Source organism: Rhea americana, unplaced genomic scaffold (genome assembly GCF_003343005.1).
Source record: "Rhea americana isolate MKP2758 unplaced genomic scaffold, rheAme1 scaffold_55, whole genome shotgun sequence".
NCBI classification, from domain to species: Eukaryota; Metazoa; Chordata; class Aves; order Rheiformes; family Rheidae; genus Rhea; species Rhea americana.
The window spans coordinates 1,636,475-1,661,942 of record NW_028186701.1 but is presented as its reverse complement, the minus strand read 5'-3'; the positions used below and the strand labels follow the sequence as shown (position 1 = coordinate 1,661,942).

The 25,468-nt window shown below is 37.1% G+C and overlaps 1 protein-coding gene across 1 annotated transcript; it reads left to right on the top strand.

Moving 5' to 3' along the window:
* On the top strand, positions 1-24,863 carry SLC6A19 (solute carrier family 6 member 19). Its single transcript, XM_085318695.1, has 12 exons — positions 1-202; positions 8,148-8,288; positions 10,165-10,302; positions 11,313-11,494; positions 12,220-12,330; positions 13,019-13,131; positions 15,885-16,013; positions 17,476-17,632; positions 18,845-19,049; positions 19,290-19,449; positions 22,788-22,950; positions 24,206-24,863. The coding sequence occupies exons 1-12, from the start codon at positions 1-3 to the stop codon at positions 24,413-24,415; spliced, it is 1,911 nt and encodes a 636-aa protein (XP_085174821.1). The 3' UTR covers positions 24,416-24,863.
* The last annotated feature ends 605 nt before the right edge of the window (positions 24,864-25,468 follow it).

Below are 25,468 nucleotides of genomic sequence, written 5' to 3'. Positions count from 1 at the left end.
ATGGTGAAGTTACAGTTACCCAATCCTGGTCTGGAGGACAGAATACCTTCCCACGCAGAACTGGAGGTCCTTGAAAAAGAAGAGGCAGATTCAAGACCAAAATGGGATAACAAAGCTCAGTATATGCTGACCTGCATAGGGTTTTGTGTGGGCTTAGGAAATGTATGGCGATTTCCGTATCTCTGTCAGAGCCACGGAGGAGGTATGTCTTTAATATATCTTAATTAACTTGGCTATAATCTATCTTTAATCTCTTTGGGGATAGAAGAAATGGAATACTTTGTTTACAACTAATCAGTTCCTATGAAAATAATTATGTTTATCTCTAGAAGATTGTCTGATGGAGGAAGTCATTTCATAAGTCATATATATCTATTGAGGTTTATTATGATATAAACAGTCCCTTTTCTTATTTTGAGATACGTGGTTGATCTAATCAGTCTTGCTCTGTTATCTAAATAGTATATTTTATCAATTTAAACTCAATGGAACGTTATGCATACATCTCTATATTTTAATATATCAATAAACTACTTAGAAGTATGATTCTGGTCATGATCTCAGATGATCTTTTCTTTCGGTTTTTATTGGTTTTGGACTGATCTGTGTGTCAGTTGTTGTGTCAGTGTGCAGAAATAACAGCACAAAAATGGTTATAATAGTACTTTTTTTTTTTTTTTTTTTTTTTTTTTTTNCAATTGCTGATATTAAATCCTTTAAGATCCATGGGTACACTATTTGCTGTAAAATTCACTGTGACTCCTTAGGGTTCAGTTTAGGACTGAAAGGCCATATTTAATGTTTTCTTTCTTTGGTCTACTGTTTGCTTTTAAAGCAGGATTTTGAGCTAAACCACTATTTATAAATTATATGACATCATAAACATCACACTATGTCTGTTTTCCTCCTCAAACTAGTAGTAATTGCTTAGATTTCTCTCGTACCTGATACTTCTTTAAGGAAGAACTGTCTAACATATTGGAGGGTAAAAGTTGAATATAGACTGAAATTGGATGGACTGACAGAAAAATTCATCTGTGCACATTCATCACAGCTCTAATGATAGTGAGTGTTTTCAGGCAGTCCAGGAGCAAGTTGCATACTGAGTCCTGCTGACAAGCTGGGGCTGTTGCATGCAACCCAAGCTTATTTACTGGGACTTTGTCATGCCACAGGTAGTTTTCTAACAATTTGTTCTGCTCACCATCTACTTTTCATCTGCATTTCACTCTAGGATGTGTATAAATGGTGTTTGTTCCTTTGGGATGCTTGAGCTTGAAAATGGTTTGATCTTAAAAGGGTTTTGGGCTTAAGGATCAGTATTTTGAAGGGCTTTTGTGTTAAATATACATACTGATATTTTTAAAAATTGCTATTCTTAGTTAAAATGGGAGTAAGGAGGGCTGAGTGGAGAGTTATTAGTACAAATTTAGGGGCACTTAACTGCAGGTAGCTCATCTGCAAAAAGGGATGTTTTTAATATTAAGATTTTTATAACATGGGCTGGTGTTTAGGGTTGTCAGTGTAAACTGAAGATTATTTGCAGCACTGAAAACTCTTGTGACAAAAAGTCACAAGTCAGCCAAAAAAGTCATAACTCCCTTTCCAGTTGTGACAATTCTAATTTGAAAAAATTAATGGATATGTCCAGAATTCGTGGCACTCACCGGCTTCTCAGGTGGGACTTCCACTAACCTTCTATTTATTCATAGAAAGTGGAAATGATGCCCTATTTCACAATATTGTTTTATAGATKCTTTCTACTTTTCCATCTATCTTTCCTCTGCCTCTCATTCTAGCACTGTAAAACATCAGTGAAGAATAAGCATCCAATGCATGCAAAGAACTTTGTATGGATTGTAGTTTTCCAGTTGGTATCAATAAAGATTTATGAATTGTTCTGTGTGTGTATTAGCACTGTATTTTAATTTATCCTTTGACAGTGATGATTTTTCCCTTTCATTGTTCTGTGGCTTGTCCTTGGTCAGGAATGTTAACAGCAGTTATTAGATCTCCCTGCTCTTTTCTTCCCTGGGACTCTCTCACTCAAATTTTAGGCAGAAGTCATAAGGCAGCATGCAGCAAGGAAGCTCACCCTGTGATCAGTTACTATACAGACATCTTTCTGTATAGCCAGACTTGAAAATCAAAGGTTAGAAGAGCTTTCATAACAATTCTTCTGCAGAACATCTGAAATATGCTGTAATTCATATCAATAGATAATAGTGAGCAGCAATGCCTTTCCTGTGGCTGTTTTATCTCATCACATGTGGATGGAGACCAGCTGTGCAATCCCTCCTCTCTCTGTGCTGTATAGTGCTCCTCAGGCTCTTCAAGGAAGTCTAAATCCACCTTCTGTCACTGCTGCCATCCTCTCACTACTGCTTCTCACAGTCTGGGTGCCCAGTGGTGTCCTCTTCCCCACCTTCTCYCTGCAGTCAGAGAAGAATGGCTCTTTGCTGTCTGGAGGCATGGCTTTGAATTAGAACATGTTAAACTATCTGTATTATAAAAATGGATCTTGAAGTTCTCAATTTTGAATATATTTTGATGTTGAGATTTTTTTTGTCTAGGGAGATATTCTGGTTTCTATGTCTCCAACTGCCATTCAGCCATGTTCACAGCATAGAAAACACCCAATAGATGTAACTCTCTGCATCTTTGAATGCACACATATTTATAAAGTCTGGCTTCAACKGTTTACATTTGGAAATCAACATTTCGTAGGCATTTTAGACAAATTTTATCCTAATCTTTGTCACTCAACATTGATTTTAGAATGTGAATATCACTTTCTACCCCAAAGGGTTGAGGTTAAGAAGATTTATTCATCTCTGTATTTATGTAACCCTTAGGTGCACTACAGATGAGTCTCTACAGCAGGAGAAAACAGTGATGTTATGGACCTTCTTCTGTGTTAGCTAATGTAAAGCATGCATGCCAGTTACTTCATCAGAGCCCTAACGTGCACTTTGGATATGATTGTGGATGGCTTCTGGCCATGCAGTAAGGGAAAGATAAATAAATGAAAAATACGTTGAGTAAATAGCATCCACAGTCTGTGGAGGATGAAAAAAATTTATACATGATCACATAATTAAAGGCTATCTCATAAAGTACGTGCAGAATCAAGGTTGCACAAGACAACCTTAATGGAAATATTTTCTGAGTGATTGGCTTTGCAGTCTTAGCTTTTTTTCTTTTTAATATATGAATTACAGTAACATTTGGAGCTATTTAGTAGATACAGGGTCTAGTAGCAAAGGTCTGCAAGGACTTCCCTTAAATTAGGTTATAGTATGTGAATCAGAGTTTGTGCATTTTATAACCCTTAGGAAACATAAATGGAGTGAAGCAGAGAATTTACCCACGTGGTATTTTGACTTTGATGAAGATTATTTTTTGCCCAAACAGACTATACTGAAGGTAGTTAAGAACACTTAGTTGTAGAGACAGCTCTTATTTTCAGATGTTTGGACTAAAATCTATAAATATTTGAGGACTTCATTTTTCTACACATAAAATTGTCATAGAGTGTTTTAACACTGTGATACCCAAATATATAAAAAGAAATTGGTGGTTGCATAGTTTGTTTACTTTTTTTTTTGTCATAGACTACAAATTTTTATTTTTTAGAAATGGACCACTTAGCATGGTAAAAATAGTAAAGTGAAACATATTTTCTCCTTTTAAAAATAATTCATGGCTTAAAAGTTTTAAAATATGTATCATTACCATAGGTAAACTTGATTTCAATGTACACACAACATACAGACAAATGTTTGCCTCAGTGCTTTCACTAGCGTAATGAGATCGAAGTTTCCTTTCATTTGATAGCTGTCTCTGACATTACATTGGCTTTTGTTTAATCTTTATTGAGCAACATGTCATTTAATCAACTGTCAAACATTTTTGTTTTATCCCTGGTGAGTATTATAAAAAAGAGAATGTAGCTTTAATGTTTAAAACATTAATACAAAAAAATGTCTTTAAGTATACAGTCAGCATATGTCTACCATAAACATTTCTACTGTGTCAGGGAGAAACTTTTCACCTTTATGCACGAGATGTAACTAAGAGTCGATAATGACCTCAGCAGGCTGAACAGTGGAGTTTCCTCCCTGGAATTGGTTCTCCTACTGCAACTGAGCTTGAAGATGGAAGTATAGAAAACAACTTAGCCTGAAGTTTAGCTCTGTTCCCTTTATGAGAAAATATGTGAAAGCAATAATAATGCTTCCTATTTTACACTATAAAATCTTAGATTACACTTCTTATTTAAGCAAAAAGTGAATAATAGCGATACAGATGTTCAACCCAAATACTAGGTGTTTGGAAGTACAATACTAAACCAGGATTAGAATCCAATAGCTCAGCTGTAATGGTTTCAAACTGGAAAGATTACTTATAGTTTATATACATTTATACAAGATTTATTATCAGATGGCTAGGTTGTTTGTCCAGTTCATAAAAATATGGCAGCTCAGAAGGTATTCTTTTTTTTTTTTTTGTATCTCCCATGTATCTGCTTTGCAAAGTCATTGTCCCTTTTTTTCTCAGTACAGGTTATTTCAGAAAGGTTGAGGAAAAACTGAGAGAAATGGAAAGTATGCCAGAGTTGTATTTCTGAGTTGGCTGTTACAACTGAATCCCAGTTCAACAAGAGGAGAAAAAAGTGGTGTGCATAACTGAGAAYTGGCATTTTGTTGTTCTTGAAAATATGCTCATACCAATATTACTATAGCTAAATATACATAATGTTACGTATTTTTCCATTTCCAACACAGCACACCTTACATTTTTTTAATCACTGTTGCTACCATGGTATACATGGCTAGTCCTTCAAACTGGARATGTTTTAGTTGTATTAGTTCCCATAAGGACATAGATTGTGTCAACCTCAGAACCCCAAATGTATTTCCTGGGAATTGCAAGGTAGGAGGGAAGCTGGGTAGGCTGTGAGTATTGCAGCTGGATCGCACATATGATRATAGATGACTCCTTGCAAGGCATCTTTTCCCCTTTTTATGGCTGCATGAGGAAGGTCATGGAGTCCCTTCACCTGATTGCTCTATCAAAAGTTGAGTCATGTTTAAAGTCTTCTTTTATGACACCTCTATAAATATCTGGAGTGCTCAGGAAAGCCATGGAGGTTGACAGAACTCTCATAGTGCAATCTATCACCACATAAAACAGTTCCATTTTTAGAGTCTTGCAGCAATATTTGATACACTGTGCTGTCCACAGGAAGAGGTAGATTATGGAGAGACGTCGCTATTCCTGGACCTCTCCTTTCTGGAGGCTGAGGCATGGTGTCTACCCATGCTGCTAGAACAGTGAGTAAAGGTGCACTTTGCAGTTAGATATGCAAGAATGCCTCAACTGTGGAAAAATGGAGCTCAAAACAAGACATCAATCAACATGTTTTCTACCTAAAATGAAAAGCTGATACTACCTTTGAATACTTTCTAAAATAAATACTTCTGATGTTTCATAGGAAATTACGTGATCTTCCTATCTTCTCCTAGCAGAGACAATAGCTACCAGAAAAGATTATTTTCCATGACAAGTGTGATAAGAAACAAGTGGCCATAGATTGAAAGGATTATAAAATTCATGTATTTCCTTAAGCAACAAGATCCTTGTCTGGAGGGGAATTTCTAATCAAGTCCTTAAGAAATCTCCCTGTTGCCTGATGAGAAAAAAAGCTGGTATCCATCAGCAGCTAAGATGGTTAACAAATGCACATTAGCAGAACTAGTAGCCAGTCCATCCATTCTTAAGTTTCAAGACACACTTTAAAACCACTGGAAATTGAGTTTCAAAGAGCTACGAGGACTTACCCTGMGTGCAAATGAGTAATAATTGGATCAGATAGCTTTACAGATTCATCTTACAAACTTATTACTACCATATTACTACCAGAAAGAAGTGAGATTGCTGTACAACAGAGACCTATCCAACATTCCAAATAGGAAGTGAAAAGAAAAGAGGCAGATGGAAGGAGCATACAGATTCTATGGAGTTGGGTTTCAGACTTTAAGGAGATGTCCTGGGCTTCTAGCTTGAAACAGAGAAAATGCTCTGGAACTAGTCGTGCCTTAGTCATTGCCTTAGTCATGCTGGTATAATCACATTTACTTTGTCTCTATCTCATTCTTATCCCCATGAGAACTCCAGGAAGGAGTGCAACARGAGAGAAGGTGTATGCTAGCCTCATGTGAGGTAGGAGCACAGCACGTTTCTGACTGCTTGCAGCTCCGTGTTTTGATAAGTAACTTAATCTTGGTGAAAGATCAGAGGCTGACTATGAGSAAATTGTCCCATTGGCCTTCCCATATAGGATGGAAGCCTTTCAGGATGTACAGGAATGGGTATCAACAGTGAAAGGGCACTCATTTCTGCATACACTGCAGAAATCCTATTAYTTATGAAAGCAAGAATAAAAAGGTTGGGAGAAATGTTACTTGCACAGAAATAGGGTGGAGTAGCAATAGAGAACAAACCTGCTGAAGCCAAATCTACATGAACTGCATGTAAAATCAGATGAAGAATGGCAATCTTCTCTACAAATAACAATTAATGCTAAGTCCTTCAGGTTTTCACTAAAAAACCCATGTTCTGAATCAGAATTTTTCTTCTAGCTCTCTTCTGAAGTCTGTTTGGTCTGTTTAGAGTGATAGCTGATTTTTAATCTATGCAAGATGAGCTACACTGATTTTGAAAAGTGTTAAATTTTTAGTAAGAAATTTTTGTAGAGCTAAATGAGATGGTCTACAGAAGTCTGAGGCTATCAACGCAACTACATTTGGCTGCTGGACACAACAAAAAAATATGTTTTCTGGTGCATTAGAGATCAGTTATTCAACCAGGTAAGTGGCATGTGCATTTTCAAAGTGCTTAGCATTTTGAATTGTATTTTGTATGTTCAAAGGTTAGTATAGATCTTGATTAACATATCTTCAAAATGTTAATGACAGACAAATGTGGAACTAGCAGTATTTGAATTCCACAACAGTGGAAAGTAAAACAGCATGGCTGGCTGATTTCATTATAATAGTGACCACTTAAAACAATGGTATTGTTTTATCAGACTTCAATGAAGCACACAGAAAATGAAGAGTTTGCAATGATGATTCTTTCTAAAACTGTGGTGTGTATGACATCATGAAGATACTCCGTGGAGCTGACAAGCATGCAGTAYAGTTCTTCCAAACAACATTCAGTTGCTTTGAATTCAAAACTACAGTTTCCATTATTCCAATTTCCTCTATCACTCTGTTTCATTTTCATTGCATACATGGGGAAGAAGTTAGCACATATCCAAAGCTGAACAGTTCCCAAAGTATTCTGCATTTTTTTATGTACTTTCCTTATTTACTGTATATGAATAGGCAGTTAAAGACTTTTTGTAATTACAGATAACCATAATTCCAATATATCTCAACTTTAAAATATTTAACTGTGCATCTTGATATTCCAGTGAGGTGTTATATGTAATGTCTCAAGGTTGAGGTGTACTTTATTAAGGAAGAAATGAATTGAAAAAAATGTCCTATATTAACCAGACTTGTCGTAGCTTGCAGAGTTTGAACCCTGAACTTCAGACCTCTCCTACTCAAATAAAAATGCTGTTTAACTAAACAGGTAGTTATTGGTTATTTTATGCGGACAGCCTTATTGGGGCTGGCAGCCATTCCTGCCCATGCTTCTGCCTGATCTTTCTAGCCATCTTGCTTAGTTCACTTAACTACTCCGTATATTTTGCATGATTCACAATTATAAAATTATAATCTTTTTTTTTTAAAAAAAAAAAGAAAGAAAATGAAGTAAATCCAATGAATCTATCCTCCATTTGGAATCTAAAGGTGGCCCTTTCAAAGTTTTACCTTGGGAATGTATATGAGTGTGTTTTCCTACTTGGGAATAGTTAGAATTCTTGCCTGAAGTCAAAGATGAAATATAATTTGTCCCTTGGGCAATCTTATTTATAAAATCAGTCAAAAGCATTGTTCAGAAAATAGAATAAAGTTTCCACAAGTATGCTCACAACTTAATTGTGATTTGAAAGCCCACATAACTGAGGTTTGTGCTTTATTCTAGTAGGAAATGTTTTTATTTATTTATTTATTTWTTATCTCTTTCAGGAGCCTTCATGATCCCTTTCCTGATTTTGCTAGTTCTAGAGGGTATCCCACTGCTTCATCTTGAGTTTGCCATTGGTCAAAGGCTGAGGAAAAGCAGTATGGGAGTCTGGAGTTTGATCCATCCTTCTCTGAGAGGTGTTGGTAAGTGTGGAGAGGATATAAAAACCCARACTAGAAAGCATGAGTCTCTGAATTGATAACCTTAAGAGCAAAGCTTCAGTATTTTATTCTGGTGCAYCATAAAAAATTCTAGGATCTATCACTTCTAATTTCTCACTAACTGTCCATTTGTAGCTCAGACTTATCATGATAAGAACCTAGGACAATGTGTCTGGGTCTCCAGGTACTGTTGGTACYCTTAAAACATCTTTCTAATTTGAGAGCACTTTCAGATTTGAGAGATATTATCTGTGTTATCAACATTGCTATCTTTACCATTAGGATGAACATTTAAGTGTACCCATCATTTCTTCTGTAGCTGTTCTGTGGATAAATACAAGAGTTAAATCTTTCTCTATATTGCTCTACCAGACTTCAGTTCCATGTACTATTACCTTCTTACCTCTGAGAGAGTACCAGATTTAAAGTCACAGAGACAGAATATTTTGTGGAAAATGCTTGTTAGTATCTGTGTAATACTTAGGGGTTCTCAGTTATTCAGTTTGACAGCATAGTAAAAGCACATCACGCACATAGCATTGAAAACCCCACAGATGCCAYACACATTTGAAAGAAAAGAAATGCAGACAGTTAGGACTGCTTGCGGATGGCATCAACTGCATCTATAAACACTTACAAAAGATATTCTTCCATTGCATCTGGATTTTTTTTCAAACTTCTGAACCTAATAGCCCTCAGGAGCTAATCATTACCATCTACTGTCCACCACAGAAGTCACCAGAGGTTGACTACTTTGGAGCAAGTGGAGAAGAAGTATTGCTCTACATCCTATMGTTATTCTCAGACTCTGCCTCCYGGCAGCTGCCCCTCCAATATCACAAAGAATAGCCAAACATCTCTGCTGACCTCYGCAGTAACCTTATGGAAAGAGAAGACAGGCTCAGTCTCATTTAGGTAAAATCCTAAGTTAGCTGAGCTCTACATATACCCAAACTCCCAATAACCAGTGAGCAAGACTGTGAATAGAATGTATAGCATCCACAGGGAGTTATTATATGTGTAATTTTGTCTCCTATACTCACTGTCAGCTTCAGTCTCAGAGTAGTTTTAGGCTGTAAAACTCACTAATCTAATCTTTAGATAATGAATTCRTAGGGATAAAGCCTACACCAAGAAGAAACTCAGTGATTTTCCRGCTGACTTGCAAGTGGTAAAGAAGCTGAGTGGGCTACTTCTTTATTATGATCACATGAAATAGCTGGGAATTGCAGCTCAGCCCTCTTTTCCAAACTTTAATGCCTAATGACAGAGCTGTTCTCCCACTTAGGCTAAAAACATTCAAGAAAGTGCTGATGAGATATTTTTCCGATCACATCGGCTTCCAGGAACATTAGCCCAAGCAGTGTGGAACAGGACGCAGCCTGAAACAAATACAGGGCAGAGAGGAGAAGAGGGGGAAAGGCAAAACCTATGGAAGTAGGACGTTGAGGATGGTTGGGAAAGGTTGGGGACCAACAGCACGGAGCTCATACCACGGTACACACTCCTACCCAGAGGTTCACTGAGTAGTGACTGTGCCCCGCTGCAGGCACTTAAAGAGAGAGTGTTAATTTGGCCTTGTGGTTCCTTTCTTTGAAGCTTTCACTTTCCTTTTTTAACATTTTTTTGAGAGAGAGAGGCGTAAAATAATGTTACTCTGTACTGACAGCACATGGACAGCACATATTTTCATATCCTTAAAACCAATGCTCTTTTACTATTTGTGTACTGATTGGACTTATTTGGACTGATTTTAGTTTTTATAATTTCTTCTATTTTTTTCTTCATATATTTTAATATATCTTGAAGTGAATGGAAACTTACATCACATTCTGAATTACTTTTTTTTTTTCTTTAGGTATAGTGGCAATGTTGGCATCCTTCTTTGTGGGTTTATATTATAACACTATTATTGCCTGGGTAATGTGGTATTTCTTCAACTCCTTCCAAGAGCCCTTGCCTTGGAGTAACTGTCCTCTCAATGCTGACAGAACAGGTACATTTTAAAAAACATTACATTTTGTTGCAAAGTACATTTTCTATTGCTAGCAATTAGCCTAATTGGAACTCCTTCTGTAAAACAGCAGTAAAGTATGCCAGGACCATTGTGCTGTTGTACTACTTGAGTTCTATAAAAACGTGCATTATATAAAGCACGATCAATACTTAATCTTTGAGACGAGTTTGGACATTTTAATGAAACTTCAGAGTTGAAGCTRTAAGAACAATTTTGACAGATATATTTCTTCACCTATAGAATATTCTCAAAGTGCAAGTTTCAGTGCACACATTAACACTTGCCAGATTTAGGCACTATGTTTCTTCATAACTAACATGTCAGGCTGAGTGAGGCACTGTTGAAAAGCACTTCCATGTTTCTTATGAGAGTTATCAGTATTAGTGGTAAAAAGTCAGGTTTCCTCACATACATAGTGTTAAATGGCAAAATAAATCCATCAACAATTTTATTTAGGTCAATTTAAAATGGTGCTGAGAGTGTCAAAGCTATCTGGGACATGACAGGGTATCTTGATATAGAGCTTTGAGCACTCCAGTCTATCTGAGTGGAAAATAATGGAAAATATTTATACAAAATATGAAAGGAAATGTAAAATTTTTGTCTATCAGTGAGAAATGCTTCTGCTTTAAAAAAATCCATTTAATTTTATCCATGCTCAGAAATCCTCTCCATCCTTCCCTTTGCACAGGATGCTTCCATTTCACATTTTTGTGGGAAAAAGAAAAATGAAACAGATGGAAAAGAATTTTGAGTGAGCTTCAAAGATGGGTGAAATGATAGAAATAAAAATAAAATCTGCAGGGAAATCCCAGTTAAACAAAAATCATGCATTTTTCCATGAAACTAGCCTCTAGGAATCTGAAATTTGCCAACAGCAAATTCATTGGGGTTACATAGCATAATTTGAAACACTAGTGTTAATTATTTAACATGTTTTTTTCCAGTAAATAAAAGATATACAGCATRACAATAATTTTGTGTTACAGATTAYGCAGAAGAGTGTGCCAGGAGCTCTCCAGTAGATTATTTCTGGTACCGAGAAACGTTAAATATCTCCACATCTATTGATGATTCAGGCACTATACAGTGGTGGCTTTTGCTATGCTTAACATGTGCCTGGGGTGTACTGTATGTGTGCACAATCAGAGGCATTGAAACAACAGGAAAGGTAATGCATTTTATACGAGAAAGAATATTCATTATGCTGTTGTGATTCCTTATTATACAGACCTAATCATGCTATAGAAATTACCTGTTTCTCYAGTGAAAGCATGGCTAACTGAATGAGCAGGAATTTGATTTGATCTCATTTGATTTATGTGCAAATTTGTGTGAGCAATTCAGATTCCTCATCTTTATAGATCCCAGTAGAACCTCTTTTAGGTATTACCTAAAAGACTACTAATGGTAGTCTTCAATGAAAGATCAAGGTGTTCAGTCTTTTTGCTGTTCTCTTCAGAGCATACATACACTGATTTATCTGGATTTGTGCTAATCCCTAATATTATCTCTCTAACCTTGTAACCCATGTTTTGCTATCCAGAGATGCCGGTTAGATCCAGTACTTGCATCAGCAGCATCAGTGTGATCTCAGGATGTACATTATTTCTTATGTTCCTTATGATAATGATTGAATGATGATTTGAATTTCAACAGTGACAATTTGTCTTAAGTACAGCACTAACTGTTAAACTGTATTTTATCAAAATATACTGCACATACTGTTTCTTTTGAACATAGCTTTCCATAGTATGTTAGCTGTGACTTATTTGAAACTTGCCATTATTTTTTATCTGTTAATTCATTGTATCCTCTCCTCATTTTTTTTCTGTGCAATTTTTCTTGAAGTGTTCCATTTTATTTAAGTGTTTTATTTACCTGTTCTTTGTGCAGGCCGTGTATGTAACATCAACTCTTCCTTACCTTGTGCTTACCATTTTTCTAATCCGTGGCTTGACACTGAAAGGATCCGTCAATGGAATTGTGTATCTCTTCACTCCTAATGTAAGTCACTTGATACTTTATCCCTTAATGAAACTACTGTGTAGGTCTTTCTGCAGTTGACAGTTCAGTGGAAATGAGTCCACTCCATCAATACTTTTCCAATTACCCTTAAGACATCTTTAAAACCTTGATTCTGATGGATGAGTCCTTTTTTGCATCATATGCAAAAACACACGCGCACACACACACATTCAGGCACATACACTCTCTCTATCTCTATCTCAACCATCAAAATTTGTTACAAAAAATGAATATTTGCAGAGCAATGCTATAGAGTTATTGAAGAGCTTGCATTCTTTTTCCAAAATGTCCCATATTCTAGTAAAGGACTGTCCATATTCTAGTAAAGGACTGGCCTAACTTTCAAGCACAAATGCTATAGCTAGGTTTACCCACCATTCAATCAGTATAGCTAAATGGAGCCTACTGAAATGGTTTAATTATAGAACAATTTCATAGCAAAATTAAAAGGGTTTCATTTTCCATGACAAGACTGCTTCCTATTAATGATAAATTTTCTGTTTGAAAGAAATGAAATTTGACAAGAGTACTGATCTGTTTGTTAACAGTCTTGAAAAGTGGTGAGTTCTGCAAGGTTAATGATCTTGTTTTAATTACTGTTTTAAATTCCTCATTTTCAATCTAAATATGATGGATTTATGCTTAAACCGTATGTCTGATGCCTCAGGTTACCGAGCTGGCTAATCCAGTGACATGGCTGGATGCGGGTGCTCAGGTGTTTTACTCTTTCTCCCTGGCCTTTGGAGGCCTCATCTCTTTCTCCAGTTACAACTCTGTACAGTAAGTAGCCAGGCAACAGCCAGATTTTTATATGAATATGTTTCAGTTTCAGCTCAGATTTCACAACAGTATATTGGCATTTCATTTACTGATCTAATTCCCTCCCACCGCTCTTATTTTCAGGTGTTTGTCAAAAATTCATTTGGAACTTTTAGTACCTACGAGTCTCAGAGCATGATGATATGCCATATGTTAGGTCTAAGTCAATGTTTCCGCAATTGTGTGGAGCAGGGATAAKAATTTTCAGCATCTTTCCAATAGACACACTAAAAGGAGCAATCCGCCTTTACAGCACACTAGGACTATGACACGAGGCCACTCTCCTTCAATTCGCAGAAGTTAATGATTTAATGAGGGAGCTGACAGAACCCCATGGAATTCTCATGAAGGGAATATAGAAAAAACATGCAAATTCCATAACGTTATCCTTTGGWTGGACCACTTGCAGTTCTAAAAAAATGTGCTTGAGTTATGCCAACATTGAGACCATCAGCTTTAAATGATCTGTTGGCAATCGGTATCAGCTACAAGGCGTGAGCAACTCTGCTTTCAGATGGTTTGGGAATGTAACCATCTCATTAAATACTGTGAGGTTTCAAAGGCATCAGAGATCCACCCATTCATAACAAAGAGAAACTTGAGCCTTTCACTTTCTTTGAAAGAAAGTAACATTTTTATAAAGACTATCTGTGAGAATCTCAAGTTACAGTGAAAAARCTGACAACACAGTTCACTGAATAGTTTCAGTTTAATGCCCTACCTCAGGATCAACCTTTCTGCAATAACATACATCAGGAAAGGTCAAGTGTCGGAGGTCTTTGCTGGACATGCTTTCCTTTTCTCCCCTTTAAAGTTGACCAGAAAATTAGATATGACAACATCAAATTCATCTCAATAGTCCGGTCTTGCCCAAGAGAAAGATGATATCTACAGCTTCACAGCCTTCTCATAAAACCATGCACTAATTTAATATTGATTCTTAATCTTCTCTGTCTGTGGCTGACATACCAGAGGTCTGTSCTGCCATTCAGAGAGACCTGGACAGGCTGGAGAGTTGGGCAGAGAGAAACCTCATGAAGTTYAACAMGGGCAAGTGCAGGGTCCTGCACCTGGGGAGGARTAACYCCAGGCACAAGTACAGGTWSRRGACTGACCTGCTGGAAAGCAGCTTTGCAGAGAAGGACCTGGGAGTCCTGGTGGACAACAAGTTGACCACAAGCTAACAATGTGCTCTTGTGGCCAGGAAGGCCAGTGGTATCCTGGGGTGCATTAGGAAGCGTGTTGCCAGCAGGTGGAGGGAGGTGATCCTGCCCCTCTACTCAGCACTGGTGAGGCCATGTCTCAAGTGCTGTGTCCACCTCTGGGTTCCCCAGTACAAGAGAGACATGGAGCTTTTGGAGAGAGTAGGGCTACAAAGATGATCAGAGGAGTGGAGCATCTGCCCTATGAGGAATGGTTGTGAGAGCTGCGTCTGTTTAGCCTAGAGAAGAGAAGACTGAGGGGGCATCTTGTCAATGTATACAAATACCTTAAAGGCAGGTGTCAAGGTGATGAGGCCGAACTCTTYTCAGTGGTGCTAAGTGACAGGACAAGAGGCAACAGGCACATACTGAAGCACAGGAAGTTCCACCTGGACATGAGGAGGAATTTCTTCCCTGTGAGAGTGACAGAGCCCTGGAAGAGGTTGCCCAGAAAGGTTGTGGAGTCTCCTTCTCTGGAGATATTCAAAACCCACCTGGATGCAAACCTGTCTAACATTCTCTAGGTGACCCTGCTTGAGCAGGGAGGTTGGACTAGATGATCTCCAGAGGTCCCTTCAAACTYACCCATTCTGTGATTCTGTGAGAGGAAGGTCTCTTTCTGGATCTGCAAATTTTTCATCTTAGCGCACATACTTTGACAAGAAGTCTCTACTGCAGAAAAGTCTCTCCAAAACAGTTTATATTTCACAATAGAATAGATTACGTACTCAGTATTACCAGCAAAGATTCCCATASTATTTTCAAAACTTCAGGATATTCTGAAATATTTTTTTGTCCAGCAATCAAAAAAAAAAAAAACAATGCCAAAGCACTTTTGACTACTACAGCTTCATGTTCAAATAAAGCTTTGAAACATTTTTTAAGAGATTGCCTTCCTATCAATGCTGTTTTAATCACATCTCTCCCAAACTGATGCAGTCTTCTAGATGCTCACTCTCCTTTYCCACCAGGAAGACAGCCTTCTTCCTGCTCAATAATATTACAAAGACAAGGGAAGTTCTTACAGGAAAAAAAGACTGAAGCTCAAGGAGGGCCTCCTCCAGCAATATAGCTCTATCGTACAGCCTATTCTGATCCAAAAGTAGCAAGACTAGCATGGAATTAATTAAATTCAATACACAGAATGAGAAATATTTACTAGTCAATAGAAACTGATGACAACAGTATAGCAATTATCATACTCATCCAGAGTTTGGAAACATTGTTTTTGCCCTTTCTGTTTTACCTTCCATGAACCAGACTAAGAAAGAACAGAGGAAATTATTCCTTAAGAATAGGATCATTTAAGGAAAAAAAAAGATAGATATTAAATTTCTAAAGGCACAAGTATTAATTCACTACCTCTATCAGCTGTACTTGTACACTCATAGAAAACATAAAAATGTAGCTAAGCATCTGTAGACAATACTTTTGTTAATCCTGAAGACCAATTTTTAATGTTCATTCTGAGAATGTATTCAAAATTCATTGTTTCTTCTCTTTGAATTACAGCAACAACTGTGAGARAGATGCTGTGATTATCTCAATGATCAATGGTTTCACATCCATCTATGCAGCAACTGTCATATACTCCATCATTGGATTCAGAGCCACCGAAAGATATGATGATTGTTTCGACAAGTAAGCTATTGAAAAAATAGAGCATGGAGATGTTTATTTGGCCAGGGCAGTTCTGTTAACTTGATGATAATGGCTCAGTCATTCGTGAACAGTTACAGGTCCTGATCCATATGATGCCAGACCATCCAATTCTTCAAAAAATCTGAATCACATGCAAGATGAATTGCTTTTGATCATGTGAATTTCTGAGGTGTAACTGTATTGTTCTAGATACACAAGGGGTGGACCCCATAGGACCCCATAGGGAACGATTATTATTTGWACCACCTTATTTTCTACATAGATGATGCATAAACACCCATATTTTACATTATTTCCTGAAGCTTCCAAATAGTAAAGTGATGGAAGGAGGCTGTTCCATTTCTGAATGCTTTTTTTGAAATTGCTCTTTTAGATACAACTGCAGTTAATGTAACAATGTCTATTTACATAAATGTAGGTTCAGTTCTTGATACAGTAACTCAATAAAACATCCTGTAATATTTAGAGGTAGCATATTCCATAGAAATGTGTGTACTTACTTGGGTAGAACAAGTTTCAATTCTGTGGCAAATTGAATTTTATGTCACATATTAAAAAAAAAAAAAAAACAAAAAACCACCAAGGCTGTAGGCTGCTATGGCTACTGCAACTCCTACCAGGGCTGCTCTGAAAACTTCAAAGGCCCCTTGACATTCTTGACCGGGCTATGTAGTCCTGCCTTGGAGTTCTCTCATGATAGAGTGCTGCCCATTTTAGCAAAGTTATCTGTGAATCAGAAGCAGTACTTGAAGATTCCAGCGAGTGYTGAAAATCCTGCAGAGTGTTGGCCACATCTGGATTACAGAGTAGATGCTAATGCCCTTGTTGATGCTCTACAAACCACTGGAACATGCTCTAGAAATCTCGCAACAAATTGCAGAATTCACAAAAATCACTGCATGCTGAGCTGAGCTGTGGCTTGAATGTGGCACAYTTGCCTCTCACCTCAGCCCTATGTTAAGGCTGCCTTCTTCAGAGCTTCAGTGCTTAGATGTCTACCTGAACAGAGCAATTCCAGATCCTGTAGATACCTGTCTAGTTCTTCCATATTCAGCTATAGTAATCCATGWCACATTTCTGCAAATACTTTGCACATTCCCAGAAGTGTCCCAATCTGAACTGCCAAGTGCCTAACTTTGCAGTGCAAAGATGGGTACCCAACTTCTGCCTTGGACTTGCAGCATCTGATCCATTAGCTGACGTCTGTGGACTGAGAGGCAGCATCACACTCMGCTTGGAAGAAGAAAGGAGGAGCTGTACGTGCACAAAACTGATGTACTTCCTCACTTCCATGTCTGAGCTCACGCAGCAGAAGCATTATTTCCTTTGTATCCTCTTTATAAGACATTGTGCTCTTAATGACTTGATTGATGATGAAAATGAATACTGTGGTTGCTTATAAGTAAGTAATTTCAAATGACTTGTATTTTGTTTTTTACAGAAATATTCTTACACTGATAAATGCATTTGATTTGCCTGAAGGTAATGTAACCCAAGAGAACTTTGAACAAATGCAGAAGCTGTGTAACATGACTGATCCGGTGACTTTTGCAAGTCTTAAATTTGAAACCTGTAATCTCGAAAGTTTCTTGAACGATGTAAGTTTAACATATATCTATACAATTATTATAGTAGGAACCCATAGCAATATTTACATTTTAAGTTGCTTGATATTCTTCCTTAAAAAGCRTTTTTGTGATATTTCCATTGATTATTTGCTGTTTATTTGAAATGCCCTTGGATTAAAGGATTACTTTGTTTATGCCCTGGGAAACATTTAGCTTTTGAAATGCTAAACAGCTAAATTTCTCTGAAAAGTATTGGCAACCTGTCAGAATATTATTCAAGCACTCATGTATTCTAGGCTGGCCTCATGTTGCTGGCAAAACAGCAGCAGGCATTCCTTTGGAAATAGCTGGTTGCAGCTGTGGTGGGAGGGAGTGAAAGACACAAAAAAGTAGAGAAGAAACTCCTAGAGTGAGGAAACAATTTGAGCAAGCCCTTTCCCAGTCAGTATCTGGRTGTCAGCAAAACAATGAACATTTACAGTGAAGAATTTGTGATAAAAATGTGGGAGTTTTTTTGGTAACAACTATGGGAAATTATTTATGAAAAAATGYGTTTATAAAATTTAGAGAACGTACTACCTTAGCTCAAACACTTTAGATAGATGCACAGGGACAGAGTCTGTTCTGTGTAACCACACAAAATGTTCTACACACAACTTCTGTTATTTTTAGTGCATCTGTTGGGGGAACAGATAATACAAGCTGGGAGACTTACCACTGTGTAGGCATTCATCAGTCAGAAATCTTGAAACTTTGATTTTACATGCTAAATAGTATTTTCACATCATTTCTCTTGAATACAACGTACATGTGTCTTCAACTGGTTTACTGAAATCRTAACTCTAACTGTGTTTTTTTATGTTTGATGCTTAAGTGCTCCCATAGCAGTAGTAAAACCTTTTTTGGGTTTATATTGTTCTCTGATAAACAGCTTTTCATTAGGACCATTTCCTACCACATTCTTACTTAGTTTAAAGGTGACAGAACTGTAACATTAGGATAAAAAGGTAATYAATTATAGAATGATTCCATRTATATGTATATATATTTTTCTATTCCATTAAATTAAATTTATGTTATATTTACAGTGAATAGATTGCTGTATTAGGAGATCTTTGTGGAAACAAAGAGCATAGTTACTGTTGTAGAGTGTAAGTACAGCAAAAGTAATGTTTGTATATGTAAATTTGAATGCTGTGTGTTAGTGAGCCTAATTTTTGGAATTTCTTAAATCTTCCATAGGGAGTTGAAGGAACTGGCTTAGCCTTTATTGTCTTCACTGAAGCTATCACCAAAATGCCTGTCTCACCTTTGTGGTCCATCCTCTTCTTTGTCATGCTCTTTTGCTTGGGTTTGTCATCTATGTTTGGAAATATGGAAGGTGTGCTTGTACCTTTACAAGATCTTAATCTTATACCTCCCAAATGGCCTAAGGAACTTGTTACAGGTATATTTGAAAAAAGTGATTCTTCCCATCAAAGAATAGTTTATATGCTAAAAATGCTCTATTAATCACATACAACTGTGGGTGAATTTGTCCTAAAATAGCTTTGGCTAAAGGAAAAAAAAAAAAGATAAAATACTGAAAAAATTAATTGAGAGGAACTTTCTTACTAGTTTCRTGCTTTCTATGCCTGAAAAGACATATTTATCTTTGATGTGCATTTGTTGCTTTTTCTTTTTACAGGTCTGATTTGTGTGGGGTCTTACTTGATAGCTTTTATTTTTGTGCTGGAGTCTGGTAATTACTGGCTAGCTCTGTTTGACARTTTTGCTGGCTCTATTCCCCTGCTGGTAATTGCATTTTCTGAGATGTTTTCAGTCGTCTACGTTTATGGAATAAACAGGTAAGAAATACAAGTTATGAATCACTAGAAACGAATGCATAAATTGGTAAATTCTATAACTAGAATTTTGTTACATCTCCATGCACATYGTTTCTGTCACATGAATCACTAGATTTATGCAATTTATGTAATTTAGTGTTTCTTACATGATCTAGGCTTCTAAAATTAGCTCTTAACAAAAAGAAAAGATGCTTTATTAAGAGTTTGATGAGGGGGTTATTTTGTATATGAAAGCTGTTCACCTTTCAGCTAAAATAAACACATCCCTAAGGGACAGTGAGAGAACATTAAACATTAGCAAGTGCCTTAGAGTAGAATAATATGAATGTTTTATTTTTAAAGTATGTATCATAGCATGCACATTTGCAATGGTTAGATAAATGCCACTACAGCTCATTTACATTTTAAACACAGTAGAATTTACAATAAAATCTCTTCAGAATAGTTGCATAAAGTATTTAATTAGCAGAAGCAAATTACAAGCATATTGGCACTGAGCTGAAAGTTTAAAACACAGGTATATTATATTCCACAAATACTKAAAATGAGTGCTAAACAGTATTGTCTGAAGCAGGAAACAGCTCCATGCAGATTGCAGACATTGTTTTACAGCAGGATGCAAATCCAAGGCTACTGAAGTATGTTCTGTCTTACATGATAGATTCAGAACTTCATCAAATCTAGCAGTGAGTAATTATCCTATTAACTTCTTAGAAACATATAATAAATCATTTCCCTCCATCTTTCTGTTCATAATTAATCTTTAAGAAATATGAGGGAACTCTAAGAAATGTAATCACCCTTAAGTTTTGCTTGATTCTATGTTAGTCCTCCTGCTTTGCTGCTCCTGGTGACAGGGTGAATGCCCCTGTGGCAGATATTATCATACTTAAAGTTTCACATTACTTGAGGAGGTATGAATCAACTTAGGTAAGTTAGATTAGCACAACATAGGAAGAATCCTAGTGAAAGAAGGCTTACTTTTCAGTGTTGAGAACAGAAAAGTCCATGATGATCACTTTTCCTACCTTTTATAATGTCAGAACATGATACAAAGTCAAGCTAAAACTATTCCCAGAATACAGGTACAGGTCGAGGTCATAGAGGGGCAGAGAGTGATTCAGAAAAGAACTTCAAGACCTAACATTAATGTTCTTGGACAGTACTTGGGTACAGGTCTCTGTAGCTGGCACCTAGGTTTCTTGCAGAGAGCCTGGAGACAGTGGAGCCGTTGGGAAGGTGGTGCAAGATGGGAACCATCGCAAGCTAGCAGGCTTGGTGAAAAGTTGCTGAACACCAGCAAAGAGGGAAGAGTGAGGACTGGAGATGCTTTCAGCCTTCTTTCAGTATAGGGTTTATTCACAGMTGCCTAAAGGTGGTGATGTCTATGCCAGATGAGACCTTTTTCTCAAAAAAAGGAGAAAGGGTTGCTGATAAAAAAAAAGTCTCTTCCTGCTTGAAAATCTGCATTTTATTCATGGCACTTTCGCATGAACTACTGCTGGACATGCTCTGCGGTAGGGACTGGGACACGGGACTCCACTTTCCTCCTGCCTCAGCTCTCAGGCTGCAGGCAGCTGCTCTCCCAGGCTCTCTCCTGCCTCCAAAGTCTTGAATCTTTCTTAGGATGTGGTCCAGCCTTGGCTGGAGTTGTGGAGGATGCTCCGTCTGCCTCTTCCAATACTGATAGATAGAGCAGAGCACGCTCCAAGGAGGGACAGAGTGAATTTATTTAGGGAAAGGAAGAAAATGAACCTGAATGTCCTTTAGTACTATGTTGTGTGGCCAAGGTTCCCCCCACCACCACCTCACCACCCTCCTTGACTGTCGGGTGGATTTTACTTGGAAATGCAATGCTGTATGCCTTCTTAGAGCATGCTTCTGGCTGGCAATTTAGAAAGATCTAACATAAACCATCTAATTCTGGATTGCTAATTAGATCCAAATTGAAGTTGATTTAGTTAGTTGTGTCAAGATTTATGTTTTTGTGCATGCCCATAGGGGAACCTAGGGAGCTGTAAGTTAAAAAAGAAGACACATCTGTAGGTAGAGCAGGCAAGGATTTTCAGGTGCTTAGCTTTGGATTTAGACTAACCCTCTCAAAATTCAACTTTACACATCCAAGTCAATCTTGGATTCAGTCTGGAATGGTCACAATTATGCTGTTTCAGAATCTGGAACCTAAACTGGCACGTTTGGATGGATTTTCAGCAAAAAACACCCCCAGCTTCTATTGAACACAAATTCAGAATGCTAAAACTCTGACTGACTCCAACATTTTATGTGTATTTTCTGTTTAGATCATCTCTCAATACCTAAAAGAAACTACAAAAAGAAACATAGTAAACTAAGCATCACATAGTAAACTATTTTGCTTCATGCATAACCCATTCTTGAAATTATGTTTTTTTATTTTTAGTTGGCTTCAAAATGATACCCAGATCTTAGGAATTAGGGACAAAGAGATAAAACAAATTTATGGTAGCTGAGACTCAGCTGAATTCTGTGTGTTATTCATCGCTGTAGAACCAACTGAATAGTCTCCTCAGACTCGGTTCTCATGCTGGAAAGCCAGAAGAGAGGGTGGACAAAAGACCCCCCAAACAAGTAGTATGTGCACAGAGGGCTGTATCATATCTAGAGAATATAAACTGAATCTGAAAGGAGTAGATTCATGTTAGGTTGGCACTGATACMGGCAATATTACTTTCAATGCAGGGACGGATTTTCCAGTGCGTGCTTTAAATGTAACCAGAATAATACATTCCTAAGTGTCCTTAATGAGTATGCATGAGTTAAATATTTCTTTGGTACTCAACCTGAGAAAACTGGTAGAAATCTAATTTAAACAAACATTGTGCTCAGAATCTAATTTAAAAAATTACTCAGATTTTAGTCCTTTTTAATAATGTTTTGTTCCTTTTAACTGATGCAGTTCTGAGATGCTTACCAAAAAAAAAAAAAAAAAAAAAACCAACCTGAAGCAATTCTACAGCATATTATAGACAAACTGCTTGTGCATTGACTACTTCTTTTGAGAAGAACTGACTACTATGTTTTGCATAAATTTTGAAGAAAACACATTTCTAAAAATTTTTTGGCCTTCTTTTGAGACCTATGAATTGGGAATTGATAAGATAGTTAGTTATAGTGATGTCTGTTTTAATTCAAAGTAATTAGGTCAAACTCATGATGTTATTATTCCTCAGTTCACAATGACATTAACAAAGTTCTGAGAAGTACACTTAGGTTTATTTTGGACTTTCGTACTTATAAGCAGATGCTCTTTGATCCTGTCCAGCTTTTATTGTCCTGAACTTGCAACTTTTTATTTCTAGGTTTAACAAAGATATTGAGTTCATGATTGGACACAAGCCCAACATTTTCTGGCAAATTACCTGGAGAGTTGTCAGTCCTCTCATTATGCTAGTTATCCTCTTTTTCTATTTTGTGGTGAAAGTCAACCAAGAACTGCTCTACAACGTTTGGGATCCTAATTATGTAAGTATATAAAGCCCAAATACTTATTTAGAATTATTTTATGTATTCTTTAATGTAATAGTCTAAATTACATTCATCTCCCCTCTGCAACACTTTTTAGATGAAAAATTTACTATAATATCTAAAATTGTAATATAAAACTTTTAGAACAACAAGTCCTAAATTCAACTCTAATGCCTAGAATTGATAATCCTTTTTTTTCTGAAGAGGACAAAATTGAAACATCAGAATTATTCCAGTTGTCAGGCATGCTTGAAAGAGGACCAGTTATACAGATGTCAGTCCATAGTAGTGATTATAGAAGAGCTTGAAGTGTCACAACTTTTCTGTGATGATAAAGGATCAAATGGGCCAAACCATCTTGATATTATACTTACTTCTGCATGCATTTAGAATCACAGAACAGTAGCAGTGCTGGTTACTTGTCAAACTGACAAAAAATTTAACATTACTCTATCCAGATTTTTTGTTTTCTTTCCAGATATATTTGTATTATTTATGTTATAATGACAGCGTTAAGCTAACTACATTTGCTTCCAGAGTAATAAGCCATATTTGGTACAGACAAGGGCATATTAAATAAAATATGGGTCTCATTATTTTCTCCAAAACTCTATCTCTTCTCTGCCAGTCTAGCTCTGCTTTTTCATCCTCTGACCTGCTGACATCTTTAAAGTAAAAAGCAGTCACACAGCACACTTAATTAGTAACCTTTTTTATTTTCATAAGACAATTAAGGAAAGTAAAGGAGATGCAAAGGGAGAGGAAAGAAGATGGGCAAATGGGACAACTTTCTTATCTTTTTTTCTCCCTCAGCATCCTCATCTTCTTCTTCCTACTGGTCTTAGTACCCTGTTTCAGCATTCCCACACACCTTAGTTTCAGCTCCCCTGCCCAAAGGCCATTCTGCCACCAAGCACCGATGGCTTGTGTCCTGTCCCTCCTACGCTCCTTTTGCCTAGGAAGTAGGCCAGGGACAGTCCCACCAGTCTGTGTTTCCCATTTCTGCCTCTTTCACACTATCTTTCCTCTCTCAGTTGCTTTTAGAAACAAATAAATCCAAAAGAGTTGAGGCTGCAAACCCTTGAGAAGCAATGAGTTTAGCTAGAAACCTCTGTAGAATGGACAAATCATTGTGCAGCTGTGACTAGCTGCTGCTATGATTCTGGTTTTATTCTGTTGAGTGTGTGTGTGAATGTTCCCAAGTATTTGCTCATCATGACCATTCCTACAGCTTAGTTTTTTATTCTTGCAGGAAGAATTCCCAAAATCCCAGAAGGCTGGATATCCTAGTTGGGTGTATGTTATTATTGTAATCCTCGCTGGAGTGCCTAGTTTGATCATCCCTGTCTTCGCCATCTACAAAACCATTAGAAATTGCTGTCAGAAAAAAAATGATCATGTAGGCCTTATGATCTCCACGTCTGAGACTTCTGTAAATGGGAACTTAAAGAATTCACCATAAAGATATTTAAAAAAATGTGGAAGAATGCCTTATTGGTGAGGAAAGGATTTTTTTTTTTTTTTAATAAAGACTCAAGAGTTAATTTTATTGTCATAAAAAGATAATGATTTGCTGTTTCCAGGTAAACACTTTTGGAAAAATGCATGTTTAACTAACAATTGCTGCAATGTGAAGAGGTAATAGCTTGGATCCTGGAAGCAAAACAGCCATGTTTGCAAGTGGATGGAACACTATGCCAAATCATTTATCCTACTTCTGGTTTTGAAGCCAGCCATTTTAAACTGGCTAGGAGTTCTCTACTGCGAGATGCACTGCACTTGACATACATATGAGACTCTTCCATGTCCAGTCATTCTGGGTGACTAATATGAAGGGTAGTTTTATACTAACTTCTCTTGCACATTAGTTTTTAACTTCATGTGCTACTTTGTTGCACAAAGCCACAATTATTGTCTCATATAGAAGTTAAAAATATTTAATAAAAACATTTCTAAGTATGAAAATAACACTTGGATTCATTTATAATTCTGAATATTTGATTAATTGCCTTTTACTTCCAAATTTCCAGCAGATAGCCCTGCTCTTGCTGATGACATAGGAGTTAGTGGGGCAGCAGCAGTTCAGCTGCTGGCAGTGAGAACAGTGGTGGTGAGTACCYTGGCAGCAGTGATGGGGTGTAAGTAAGTGCTGTCAGCCACTTTGTGTGTGCTGATTTATGCACACCCTGTGAGATATCGCAATAAGGCACCAGGAAGCTGAGTTGCTGCATGTTTGCAGAGCTCCAAGCAGGTGAACTGCCCTTTCTGGGGAGATCTGATGACCTGTAACCTGAGCATCTTACTTACAGAGAAAGGCTTTTATTTGTCTCTAAGCATTTCAAAAAAAAAAAAAAAAAGTCCATCTTCAGTTAGATATTACTCCTGTTTCAAGAAGGGGAATCCAGGCCAAAAAAAGTGTTGATCTAATGAAGCAAGGAAGCTGACTGTCTAATCTGTTTATTGTGGACCGAGATGGAGTGCAAAATAGCAAAACACTGGTATAACTGAAAGACAA